We start from the raw sequence: 14,314 nt of genomic DNA, 5'->3' as shown, positions 1-14,314 counted from the left end.
TCTCGCGGTCCGTGAGTTCGAGCCCCGCGTCGGGCTCTGGGCTGACAGCTCGGAGCCTGGAGCCTGTTTCCGATTCTGTGTCTCCCTCTCTCTCTGCCCCTCCCCCGTTCATGCTCTGTCTCTCTCTGTCCCAAAAATAAATAAACGTTGAAAAAAAAAATTAAAAAAAAAAAAAAAAAAGAACTACAAAAGGATCCAGAAATGTGCATTTTTTGAGACACAAGTGTTGGAGATTAGTCTTGCCAGAAGCTTATCAGTCTTATTAATCTTTTCAAAGAATCAGCTTTGACTTTGATTTTCCCTGTTTTGTCCATTTTCTGTTTCATTGACTTCTGCCCTTATTTTTTCTAATATTTTATTTATTTGTGTGTTTGTTTCAAGTATTTATTTTTGAGAGAGAGGAGAGAGCACAAGCAGGGGAGGGGCAGAGAGAGAGGGAGACAGAATCGAAGGCAGACTCCAGGCTCTGTGTTGTCAGTGCAGAGCTAACACCACTGGGTCTCAAACCCACAAACCCTGAGATCATGACCTGAGCCGAAGTCAGACACTTAACTGACTGAGCCATCCAGGCACCCCAATGTTTTATTTATTTTTGAGAGAGAGAGAGGTATAATGCAAGCAAAGGAAGGGCAGAGAGAGAGGGAGACACAGAATCCAAAGCAGGCTCCCAGCTCCCAGCTGTCAGCAGAGCTGCTATGTAGGGCTCGAACTCAGGAACTGTGAGATCATGACCTGAGCTGAAGTCAGACACTCAACCACCGAGGTGCCCCCATTTCTGCTTTTAGTTTCTGTTGTTTCATTCTTTCCACTTACTTTGCATCCCATTTACTATTTTTCTAGCTTCTTAAGATTGAAACTGGATCATTGATTTGAGATCTTTCTTTCTTTCTAATAGAAGCATTTAAAACTATCAATTTTCCTCTAAACATAGGTACATCCTATAAGTTTTGATATTTTAACATTTCATTGTTATTTAGTTCAACATATTTTCTAATTTACCTTAAGATTTACTAACTCATGTAAATCTTTGACCTATATGTTGTTTAGATGTGTGTTGCTTAATTTCTAAGTATTTGGGAAAATTTCTAGATATCTTACCCTTTAAAGTTTGGATTAAAAAAGCAAGAACCAACAATATGCACTTTAAATGTAAACACACAAATGCATTTAGAATGTGTATATATATATATATATATATATATATATATATATATATAACATATGAAATACTGCATAAGACAGCTGGTAGGATTATATTAATATTAGACAAAGTAGACTTCAAGAAAATAACTATTACCAAAACTCAGGAGGAATATTTATTAATGAATCAATTCATCAGAAATATTAACATTAAACATTGTTAATGGCCAGAAAGCATACTCTGTATGATTTTAATACTTTGGAATTTACTGAGACTTATCTTGTAGAATGGCATATGTGGTCTGCCTTGGAAGATATTTGCCAATGCACATTCACAAAAATGTGCATTCACAAAAATTCTCAACAAGATAGTAGCAAACCAGATCCAACAATACATTAAAAGAATGATTCACCATGATCAAGTGGGTTTTATTCCTGGGATGCAGGGCTGGTTCAATATCTGCAAATCAATCAGTGTGATACATCACATTAATAAAAGAAAGGATAAAAACCACATGATCCTCTTAATAGATGTTGAAAGGCATTTGACAAAATACAGCATCCTTTCTTCTTAAAAACCTTTTTGAGGGATAGAGTAGGGATTTGAGTAGGGATAGAAGGGTCATACCTCAAGATCATAAAAGCAAAATATGAAAAGCCCACCACTAATATAATGGGGAAAAACTGAGAGCTTTCCTCCCAACGACAGGAACATGACAAGGATGCCCACTCTCACCACTGTTTTCAACATGGTGTTAGAAGTCCTAGCCTCATCAATCAGACCACACAAAGAAATTAGAGGCATCCAAATCAGCAAGGAGGAAGTCAAATGTTCACTCTTCACAGATAACATATACTCGATGTAGAAAACCCAAAAGACTCCGCCAAAAATCCCTGCTAGAATTGATACATGAATTCAGCAAATACACAAGATATAAAATCAATGTTCAAAAGTTGGTTGCATTTCTATATACCATTAATGAAGCAGAAGAAGAGAAATCAAGGAATCTATCCCATTAACAATTTCACCAAAAACCATAAAATACCTAGGAATAAACCTAACCAAAGAGGTGAAAAATCTATATACTGAAAACAATAGAAAACTTATGAAAGAGATTGAAGACACAAAAAAATGGAAAAAACATTCCACGTTCATGGATTGGAAGAACAAATATTGTTACAATGTCAATACTACCCAAAGCAATCTACATATTCACTGCAATCTTGATGAAAATAACACCAGCATTCTTCACAGAGCTAGAACAAACAATCCTAAAATTTGTATGGAACCAGAAAAGCCAAAGAAATAGCCAAAGTAATGTTGAAAAAGAAAACCAAAGCTGGAGGCATCACAATTCCAGACTTCAAACTATATTACAAAGCTGTAATTATCAAGACAGTATGGTACTGGCACAAAAACAGACAAATACATCATTGGAATAGAATAGAGAACCCAGAAATGGGCCCACAAATCTATGGCCAGCTAATCTTTGACAAAGCAGGAAAGAATATCCAGTGGAAAAAAGACAGTCTCTTCAGCAAGTGGTGCTGGGAAAAGGACAGCGGCATGCAGAAGAATGAACCTGGACCACCTTCTTACACCATACACAAAAATAAACTCAAAATGGATGAAAGACCTAAATGTAAAACAGGAAACCATCAAAATCCTAGAGAAAACAGACAACAACCTTTTTGACTTCGGCCGCAGCAACTTCTTACTTGACATGCCTCTGGGGGCAAGGGAAACAAAAGCAAAAATGAACCATTGGGACTTCATCAAGATAAAAGGTTTCTGCACAGCAAAGGAAAAAAAAATCAGCAAAACTAAAAGGCAGTCAATGGAATGGGAGAAGATATTTGCAAATGACATATCAGAGAAAGGGTTACTATCCAAAATCTATAAAGAACTTATCAAAATCAACACCCCAAAAAAACAAATAGTCCAGTGAAGAAATGGGCAAAAGACATGAATAGACACTTTTCCAAAGAAGACATCCAGATGGCTAATAGACACATGAAAAGATGCTCAACATCAACATCATTCATCATCAGGGAAATCACCAATCAAAACCACAATGAGATACCACCTCACACCAGTCAGAATGGCTAAAATTAACAACTCAGGCAACATCAGATGTTGGCAAGGATGTGGAGAAAGGGGAACCCTTTTGCACTGCTGGTGGGAATGCAAACTGGTGCAGCCACTCTGGAAAACAGTGTGGGGGTTCCTCAAAAAATTAAAAATAGAACTACTCTGCAACCCAGCAATTGCACTACTAGGTATTTATCTGAAGGATACAGGAGTGCTGTTTCAAAGGGGCACATGCACCCCAATGTTAATAGCACTATTGACAATAGCCAAAGTATGGAAAGATCCCAAATTTCCATCTAGTGATGAATGGATAAAGAAGATGAGGTCTATATTTATGATGGAATATTACTTGGTGATCAAAAATAATGAAATCTTGCCATTTGCAACAACATGGAAAGAACTAGTGTATTACACTAAGTGAAATAAGTCAATCAGAGAAAGACAAATACATGATTTCACTCATATGTAAAATTTAAGAAACAAAACAGATGGGGCGCCTGGGTGGCTCAGCCGGTTAAGCGTCCAACTTCAGCTCAGGTCATGATCTCATGGTCTGTGAGTTTGAGCCCTGCATCAGGCTCTGTGCTGACAGCTCAGAGCCTGGAGCCTGCTTCAGATTCTGTGTCTCCCTCTCTCTGCCCTTTCCCTGCTCACGCCTCTGTCTCTCTCTCTCTCAGAAGTAAATAAACATTGGTAAAAAAAATAGATGAACATAGGGGAAGGGAAGCAAAAATAATATAAAAAAAGAGAGGGAGACAAACCATAAAAGCCTCTTAAATATAGAGAAAAAACTGAGGGTTGCTTGAGGGGTATTGGGAAGGGGTGAGGGGCATTAAGGAGGACACTTGTTGGGATGAGCACTGGGTGTTATATGTAAGCGATGAATCACTAAATTCTATTCTGAAATTATTATTACACTATCTGTTAACTAACTTGGATTTGAATTAAAAATCATTATAATAATAAAAATAATAATCAGTCTTTAAAAAATACAAATAAAATAAAACAGAATCCTTACCCTCAAAACGTCAAAATCTAGATGGTCAAATCATGCAAATACACACAAAAAGTTAACAAGTTAATGCCTCCTGAGTGGTGTAGCCTGGTAGATCCCCCAACAGTCAGAGGAAGATGTCTCTGCATATTGGGCTGGCCCAGGACGACGCTGTAGAGAAGGTGGGACAGGGTTATAAGGGATCCGTTAAGACGCAAGAGTAGATAGGGCAAAGGACGAAGAGGAAGAGGAAGAGCACTCCATGCAGGAGGAAATCATTAGCCACAAGGGGAGAAACACTGTAATAAAAAAGAAAGGAAAAAAAAATGTGCATTCAGCTGTTATTAGGTATAGTGTTCTTTCTATGTGTCATTTAGGTCAAGTTGATAATGTTAATTCTTCCATATACTTACTGATTTCTTGATAGTTTGTTTCTGAATGTTCTTTTTATTACTGGGAGAGGCGTATCGAAATCTTGAAGAATTACTGTGAATTTGTTAATTTATCCTTTTAAAAAGTTTTGTTCATTTTTGCTTCATGTATTTTGAAGCTCCGTTATTATGTACATGCACATTTAGGATTGTATGTATTGATAAATTGGCTCACCATTATTAAATGTCCCTTTTTATATCTGTAATACTCTTTTTTGTGTGTTAGTCTACTTTGTTATTAAATAACAAAAATTCAACTGAATAAATTATAAAGATCCAAATCAGGCAGCATCCCATCTAGCAGGTAGAAAGGAGATCTGAAGGGCTACAGAAAGGAAGAGGTTTTTGAAGGTAAAGAGGGAGCGGAAAAAAGGAAATTATTAGCAAAGAATCCATTGTTTTAGGCAAGGTTCCCCTCCTAAGGAACCTTAGGAAAGGGTGTCTCAATAAAGTCCCTAGTGCTGACAAGGAGAGTCTCAATGCTGATTGATTAAAGGTTACATTTCTGGGGGGTTAAAACTACAGTTAGGTTAGGTATTAAGTCTTATTTTACTGACTTGGGGCCTTACCCTAAGTGATGCCATTTGGGTCTGTGGTTTTATTTTTAACACTATTAATATAGCTCCACCAGTTTTCTCATGCAGCATTTGCTCAGTATCTCTTCTTATTTTAATTTAGTTGTATTTTTATATTGAAAGTGCTTTTCTTATAGACAATATGTGGTTGAGTCTTGCTTTTTCATACAAATTGACAATCCATGTCTTTTAATGGGAATCCATTTACATTTAATGTAACTGTTGATATAGTTGGGTTTAAACATGCCATCCTAGGGGTGCCTGGGTGTCTTAGTCGGTTAAGCATAACACTCTTGATTTCAGTTCAGGTCATGATCCTGGGGTCATGGGATCAAGCCCTGCATCAGGCTCTGCGTTGACCATGGAGCCTGCTTAAGATTTTCTGTCGCCCTCTGCCTGTGTCCCCCATTTGCATGCTCTCTCTTTCTCTAAAACAAAAAAATAAATAAAAATAAATTTAAAAAGATAAATATGCCATCCTAGTATTTGTTTTCTAATTGTCTCTTTTGTTTTTAGTTTCTCTGTGCTTCCTTTCCTGCCTCTTTTGGGTGAATGGAATATTTTTAGCTATACATCTTTGTCTTATTTCAAATAAAAATACTACTTGGGGCACCTGGGTAGCTCAGTCAGTTAAGCATCCCACTCTTGATTTCCTGTCAGGTTATGATCTCACAGTTTATAAGTTCGAGCCCCTGTCAGGCTCCACGCTGACAGCGCGGAACCTGCTTGCATTTCTCTCATTTCTCTCTTACACTGTCTCTCTCTGCCCCTCCCCTGCTTGCATTCAAAATAAATAAATAAACATTAAAAAAAATACTGCTTATTCATGCAGTTTCATGTATTTTGAAGCTCTGTTATGTACACGCATGTACAGCTTTCTGTACCGGAATTCTGTCTGGGGTTGACCTTGCCCATCTTTTCTTTTCCCATCACAAAATGAAACCAAGACCTAGTAGACATTAAGCTAACATGACAGTTATAACATAAGACACACCCTTTTAAATCACTGTAATCAATGTAACTGGATAGCTGTCTGTACACTGCCACATTCTTCTGTCATGTCCTTCTTCCATGCTGTATGCTGCTTAGGAGCCAGCCTGGAAGATATGAAGTTGTTTCCTTCTTATGAAATTTATGTCAGACAAGGATCATTTTTGTATTATCAGTCAAACAGTTAATTCATGAGCAGCTTGGTGCTGCCCTTAGAAGCTTGCAATTTGGTTAAGGCATTTATATAATTTTATTATGTATTTTTCTATGTTGTATTATGTAAGTGTATCATATTTATATAATAAGAAAGATAAAGAGCAATACAAGGCTGTGTGTAACTGTTACAGATAATAAATAAATGAGGTAAAGATGTTTATGTAGTTAATTAGAAAAACAAGCTGCCTAAACAGCTGCCTATAGAGATTCTTGATCATTTATAGTGAGAGAAACTCATATCTTTTTTCCCCTGTCTTCCTCTTTTATATAGATAGATATAGATAAGTATCACATGATTATTTGAAGATTGAAATTTCATTTTGATTTGGCTTTCCTGGGTGGAAAACGTTTACATCATTTTACACTTTTGAGCATGAATTGCCTCTCTTTCTAGGTGTAATCAGTTTCTACTCTTCAGCATACAGATTTTATGAATAATATTCATTGCAGAAAGAGAGCTCTAAAAATAATTGTGCAGGTAGGGTTTTGTTAGTCTTACATGGAACACAGGCAGGAGAAAAGAACAAAGGCACATCAGAGGAAAGGTAGTGGTAGGCAGAGCATTTAATTTCATTTGCCTCCACCAAAGAGCTTGCATTTAGCAGAGAAGGAAAAACAAACAAGAAACAGGAGATCTGCAGTAGCTATTGAATGTTTCATTTCTCATCACTGTTAGTCACATTTGAATGGAACCATTACAGTCTTTTTGGTGTATAACTAAGCCTCTCTTTTTCCTCCAAAAAGAAGATCTTGAATTTTATGTTTAAAAGCACAATGAGATGTTTTTGACATTCTGCAGTTCATTTTGAAAATCACAGTCAAAATCCATTGCCTTTCAGTAAGGTGGTAAAGGATGTATATAATACACGTCATTTTTACACATAATAGTACCTTAGATAGTCTCTAATGTGTATTATGTACACACACCTTTTAGCATCTCTTTCTATCTGGCAGCTTACAGCATTAGGCTGAATGTTTTGGTGAACAACTGAGTCGGGGTGAAATGCTGAGCAGTAGAACAATGGATTTTTATTATAAAAAGTAAGCTCTTCACAGCTTCTTTCTGATACTTTTCTGTAAAGATTGTAAGCCAACATATTTGCCAGTACATAATTAAGATGGCATACTCTTTAATGTTAAAATTATTCTTCCAGAAATGGAGATGGAATTGACTAACCAACTGATGATTCTCCTCTTGAGCTAGGATTTATGTTTGGTACAGGGAAATCTATTTTGCAAATGTATTACTGACTATTCTTACAAATAAATGTATACAGGGTTGTTATAATTAAGAATTGCTGGGCTCATCTACTACGACAGTATTTACTTATTATTTGACTAAATTTCATATTATTCAGCTCAGCCCAGGGAAGGAGATTTAGTAGGTTTGCTTTCTTATTCTGATACTACTATACTTTGGTTTTCAGTCTAGTGGTTGTGAAATATTCCCTACAAATATGTTTGCTTAGAATCCCCAAAACAAAATAATAAAATCACTTAAAAAAACCTTTTAATACACAAAATTCATATTCTGGGCTGATATGCTTTGGCTGTGTGCTAAAAATTAAATAAACAAATACCAAACAAAGCAAAGTTGGTCAAGGCTATGACTTATGAAGAATACCAGCCAATGGTACAACTCTAAATATTCTTTTTCCTTCTCTTGGCCTGAAAATACTTCAGGAGAGAAGCTATCATACCCATCTTTCACTTAAAAATGATCAGTTTTCATGTCTTAGATTCCAAACCTTTTAGAATAGTTTTTGGCTCTTAGATAAAACAATACACTGTGTAATCCATATTGACTCATTAATCATTTGTAACTTTACAGGTACTGATTAGGATGAATGTGATTTGGAGAAATTCTGTTTCCTGTCTAAGGATAAGAAAGGTGCCACATAGATACCAAAGTGGTAATCACCCAGCAGCCCCTCTGGGATCAAGGATTTTAACTGACCCAGCCAAAGTTTTTGAACACAACATGTGGTGAGTTATGTTTCAAGGTCTAATATATATGCCTGTTAAACATTAACAGTGGTATTATTTTCATTTAGTGCCAAGAAAGGATTTTTAAACTTGATCCGTGTTGTTAAGGTCCAAAGGCAGGGTAACTCATCCTAACTTAAGTGTTGCCAATTCTGAATTTCTTCACAAATGGAATTGGAAAAATGACTTCCCAAGTGCTTTCCTCAGCTTTGGTGTTCTTGCAGACCCTTCCTGCTCATCTCTGGTCCTTAGTACTTGTCAGTCAGCAAACTGTATATTCACCACCTGCTGCTTACTGAGCAGGGAGAACACACTGGTATGACCCTAGTCTGTGCTTTTAGGAAATCCAGCCTCTGTTTGGAAGGATAGATATTTCTAGGAAAAAAATACATGCAATACATAGCAGCAGATTGTAAGGGCCCAGTGTGTTCTTATAAGACATATACACTGTATGTCTTCTAAGAACAACTCAGTAGTGCAAAACCACTTCTCCTTTGACGCTGGAAGGTTTTCCCCGCCAATTTCAGCTTTTTTGATGTATCACTGATATATAAAGGAAGCTTTCTTTAAGTGGAGAAATTGAGATCAGGATTATTTATTCTGTCTCCAGTACCTAGAACAGTCCCTGACACATAAATATTTGTGAAGTAATGACTTAGATAGTTAAAGCTGGAATAAGGGCATTCTAGGTGTGTAAAAAGTCATAAAACACAGAGATTGAAAAGTATAAGACATATTCAGGAGACTGTGAACAGGATAGTTTTCCTAAAATAAGGACTCTTAGAAGATTTATAAATGATAAGGCTGGAATGATATAGAGCAGGTATGGGGGTGGGAGCAGGATTGCGTGAGTTCTGGAATTCACAGCTGAAGTAGAAGGCATTCAAGAGCCACTAAAGAGAAATGGCAGCATACATAGGCTATTAACTATTGTATATTTATTTGGTTAACAGTATACTAACTAGATAGATCAGCAGGTAGAACTAGAAGCAGGAAAGGACCAATGAAAGAGAGATCTCAAAGGAAGAATAAATAGAACTTGATGCTTTTGCAGAGTAAAGGAAAAGAAAGCATTTGACTCTGAAGTTTTGATCCAAGATGACTAACTGAAAGTTATTAATTAGTTCCACACTATACAATATGTGGCCACTAGCCAGATGTGGTTATTGAGCACTTGAAACCTAATTAGTCTCAAGTGATATGTGCTGTAACATTTTGAAGACTCAGTATGGGCTCTCTCAGCCTTAGTGCCATCTTTTGGAAACTTCTGCACCATGAGGAGGAAAAAGCAAATGTTCAGGCTGAAGTGTAAAAGAAGATGAGGTAGAGGTCCAAAGAAACCACTAGCTTGTGAACCCATGGAAGCCACAGGAGCAGAAATAAGGAAAGACAGAGGCGGGGATGCTGTTACAAATTGTTGAACTGCATACCAACTTTCTAGAACTTGATTCAATGGGTCTAGAATGTCCATCACCATCTGATCACAAGGACCACCTTTGAGCGACCCACCTTGTTTATTATACCAAAACAGTTCCTTTTGGTCCTTTGCCCTGGACCCGTGACTTTCAGAAATAATTCTGTTTTCATTTGTGGCTGAATGTAACATGTGTACAATAAATCATCTCTTCTGCTGTCTTAGCTGAAGAAAAAAAACGGTACAGGGGTACCTGCGTGTCTGAGTTAGTTAAGCATCTGAGTCATGATTTTGGCTCAGGTCATGATCTCATAGTTTGTGAGTTCAAGCCTCACATCGGGCTCTGCACTGATAGTGTGGAGCCTGCTTGGGCTTCTCTCTCTGTCTCTCTGTCTCTCTCTGTCTCTCTCTCTCTGTCTCTGCCCCTCCCCTGCTCATGTACACTTTCTCTCGAAATAAATAAATAAACATTAAAAGAAAAGAAAGTACAAAAAGAAGAGGTAAAATATATCAGTAAAATTTTTTTATACTGAACCACATGTTAAGATGATATTGTTTTGGATATATTGAATTAAATAAAATATATTATTAAAATTAATTTTATTTCTTTTAGCTTTTTTTAAAGTTTGTTTATCTTGAGAGTGTGTGCATGCACATGTGTGTGAGTAGCGGATGGGGAGGGCAGAAGGGGGGAGGAGAGAGAATCCCAAGCAGGCTCCGTGCTGTCAGCACAGAGCCCAACATGAGACTTGATCCCATGAAACGTGAGATCACAACCTGAACCAAAATTAAGTCAGACACTTAACCGACTAAACCACCCAGGCATCCCTCTTTTAGCTTTTTTAAAAATGGCTACTAGAAAATTTTAAATTACACCTATGGTTGACATTATATTTTTTTGGACAGTTGCTGAATTAAACTACTTTGCCTGCCATTACCAGTGTGGACAGTTAGAGTAGGCTGTGAGATCATTGCCAGGCAATTAAACCTCCACAGGAACTTCTGGTCCTAGGCAAGATCTTCATTTACCAAGTTTTTATTCTTCATTAGAGTCTCGTGATATAGCGGTCTATGTTCTCTTCTTCCATCTGGTACCACCAGCTCTTTTGTCCAAGGTTCCTGCCTACCCATTTATGTTCTGTTTTGTCATAGACTCTCAGGGAAGCAAGGGTCCTCTGGGTCAATGCCTCTCAAGCACTGTGGGCTAGTACAAGAATCCCTTGGGGAGTTATTATTTCACTAGGTCTAGAGGTATGGCCCAGGAATTTGTAATTTGAAAAAGCTCTTTTAGTAATTCTATTGAGCAGCCAGGTTTAGGAATCTTTGATCCAGTCCAGTGGTTTTCAAACTTTTCTTTAGCAGTGGAATTTTTTTCCAGGTGAAGTCTTATCATGGAATCCCAATATTTAAGCGGTAAAAACAAACCTGGTCTTAATGAAGCATGTAGAGGCCTGAGGCACCAACAGCTCCACCTCCCTTTTCCTCTCCCACCGTGCCTCCCTCACTGTAGAAGCCTCATGGCCTCTTAGGGTTCTGTTAATTGAAGTTTGAAAAACCTTAATCTAGTCTCGACAGCTGTCCTTCTCCACAGCATACTCCCTAAAAGGTTGTGCAGCCCATGCCAGGATACTTGTAGTGAACTCTCTCCAAAGGTGGATTCGTACTGTAATAATAAAAATAATTTCCTCCAAAGAAAGAGGAAAGTAAAAGTAGTTGCTTCCTATCATCTCCTCCTGTACCTGTTTTGCTGTGGTTGCTTTTTTGTTTGTTTTTTGGGTTTTGGTTTTTGTTTGTTTTTATTGTTTGTTTTTGTTTTTGTTTTTTGCTTAAAGAGAAGATTTGTAAATTAAACTGAAAACCAGAAGGCTGGTTTACTTTCCCCTTCCTTCAAGTCCAAGTTCTATCCAAAATTTCTGACTTCCTCATTTCCTCCTTTGTAGTTAAGAATGTTTCCTCTCTTGCCGAACTTTGATTTTTAAAAGATGTTTTTAGAAAACTACTGTACCTGTCAGTTCTTTCTCAGAGATGTAAAATTGTCTACAGCTTATTTTTCTGTTTAGCCTCTAATTTAGTTAGTACTATTTACTCTATATGTGACCCACTTTTTACAAATAATTTTTGAGGAAAAAATAAATATACCCCTTTTTATTCAGTTTCTGATATCCTGAGAAAGAATTGCCCTCCAGCCCATTTCACTAAGAAGCCTGAGTTCTCCAGATAAAGAAGATAGAATGAATCTGAAACACAAAGTATTCTTCCTTCAACAAAATGAATAAAAAGTAATAAAAGCAAGCAAAACTACCAATAGCAACCAGAGAAGTCCATAAACATGGCAAATTAGTGATCAAGTAAAGAAACTGTAGATTCATATGTGGCTCAGAGTGGTTCCTGACCTCACCTTCATCTCTCAGAAGCAGTACCAAGAAAAGAAGATCAGCTGGCAGATCATTACTAATACTCATTAGCAGCCCAGTAAAGGTTGAAAAAGAACTCTTGAAAATAAATGGTTTTGCCTATGGCAGCAGAATTTAAGGTCTCAGCAGAGCAGGGAAAATCCTGAGGCTCACCATTTTCTGGGGTTCCATGCTGAATTGGGAGAACTATCCCAAGCCCAAGTGAAACCCTTTTAGGAATAGGACACATCTTAACTAGATGAGTGAAACCTAGCATAGGACTTAATGAAAGGAAAGGGAAGGGAAGGGGAAAGGAAGGGAGAAAGAAAAAGAGAGAGAGAGAGAGAGAGAGAGGAGGCATGGGGAGGGGAGGGAAGAGAAAACAGATTTCACACCCTCATAAAGGCTGTCCACTACCCAGTGGAGTTTCCTCCATCTCGCTCAATTCTAAGACCCTCAAAATATAGGAAAGTGGATACAATCTATAACGCTGAGCCTTCAAACTGGGAATTTACAGAGAAAGATAAAGAGGTCTCTGAGTAAGGTTGGGTGTCAAGAGAATTTATCTGCAGAAAAACAGAAAGACAGAAAGAGGGAGAAAGAACATAGCAAGCATTATTGATTCGTTTGCATTTTCCAGTATTTAAAGGAAATCACAATATGTATTCTCTTTTTTGCCTGGCTTCTTTCACTAAGCATAATTACTTTGAGATTTATCCATGTTGTTGCATGTATCAATAATTTGCTCATTTTCATTGTAGATAAAAGACTCATGAGAGCTTTTTACAAGCTCTCAAAATTCAGTAAACAAAGCTCATGATAAGAATATATAAAAAGCTCCCAAAATTCAACAAGAGCCCAATAAAAATGGGCAAAATATTGGAACAGATACTCCACCAAAGAAGACTCACAGATTAAAAAAAGAAGATACATGGATAATAAGCACATGAAAAGATGATCAGCATCATTAGTCATTAGGAAAGTGAAAATTAAAGTTAACAATGAGGGGTATATGGCTGGCTCAGTCAGTAGAGCATGTGATTTTTGATCTTCCCATCATGAGTTTGAGCCCCATGTTGGATGTAGAGATTACTTTAAAAATAAATAAATAAATAATAAAAAGCTTTCAAAAAAAAAAAGCTAAAGACACAATGAGATACTACTACAAACTTATTAGAATAACTAAAATTCAAAATCCTGTACTGAATATTAGAGAGGATGTAGAGGAACTGGAACTTTCATATACTACTGGTGGGAATATAAAATGGTATAACCACTTTGGAAAACAGCTTAGCAGTTTCTTAAAAAACTAAACATAAACCTGTAATATGATTCAGCCATTCAATTCCTAGATATTTACCCAAGAGAAAAGAATGCATATGTCCGTACAAATACTTATACATGATTATTCATAGCAGCTTTATTTGTAGTAGCCAAATTTGGAAACAACCCAAATGTCCATGAGTAAGTAAATGGACAAATTGTGTATTTTATATATATATATATATATATATATATATATATATATATATATATATATAATGGAATACTACTCAGTAATAAAAAGGAATGAGATACTGATAAACATAACAATATGGATGAATTTCAAAATAATTATGCTGAGTGAAAGAAGCTAAAAATGAAGAGTATATATTGTATTCTTAGTGCTACACCAGAAAATGCAAGATAATATATAGAGACAGACAGCAGATCAGTGGTTGTCAGTGGAATTGGGGGTGGTGATGAGAAGGGGAGGGCTGGAAAAGAGGAATTTTAAAGGCACACAAGGAAACTTTTGAGGGTGATGGACATATTCATTGTCTTGACTGTGGCGATTGTTTCCTGAGTGCCAACATATGTCGGAACTTCTCAAATTGTACACTTTAAATATGTGCAGTTTACCATATGTCATTTATACTTCAATAAACCCATTAAAATATAGTTATATCCATACATTGGAAAATATTGTAGTAGTTAATAAAAATAAGAGAGATCTGGGGTGCCTGGGTGGCTCAGTCAGTTAAGCATCCGACTCTTGTCACCGGCTCAGGACTTAATCCCACGGTCATGAGTTCAAGTCCCA

The 14,314-nt window shown here is 36.8% G+C and overlaps 1 protein-coding gene across 12 annotated transcripts in view; it reads left to right on the top strand.

Moving 5' to 3' along the window:
* METTL8 (methyltransferase 8, methylcytidine) overlaps positions 1–14,314 on the top strand; it is a 99,568-nt gene that overhangs the window by 33,944 nt on the left and 51,310 nt on the right. For 11 of the 12 annotated variants that reach the window (XM_019838253.3, XM_045033944.1, XM_019838252.3 and 8 more), the window contains one exon: positions 8,270–8,424. In XM_019838253.3, coding sequence (XP_019693812.3) covers positions 8,270–8,424 — 155 coding nt within the window. Of the gene's footprint in view, positions 1–8,269; positions 8,425–14,314 lie in introns of those variants that run through there. The other variant, XM_045033945.1, reaches the window with a different exon arrangement.

The sequence above is a fragment of the Felis catus genome, chromosome C1 (assembly GCF_018350175.1).
Source record: "Felis catus isolate Fca126 chromosome C1, F.catus_Fca126_mat1.0, whole genome shotgun sequence".
Classification (NCBI taxonomy): Eukaryota; Metazoa; Chordata; class Mammalia; order Carnivora; family Felidae; genus Felis; species Felis catus.
Note: the sequence above shows the minus strand (reverse complement) of the source record. Positions and strands in the feature narration are given on the sequence as shown.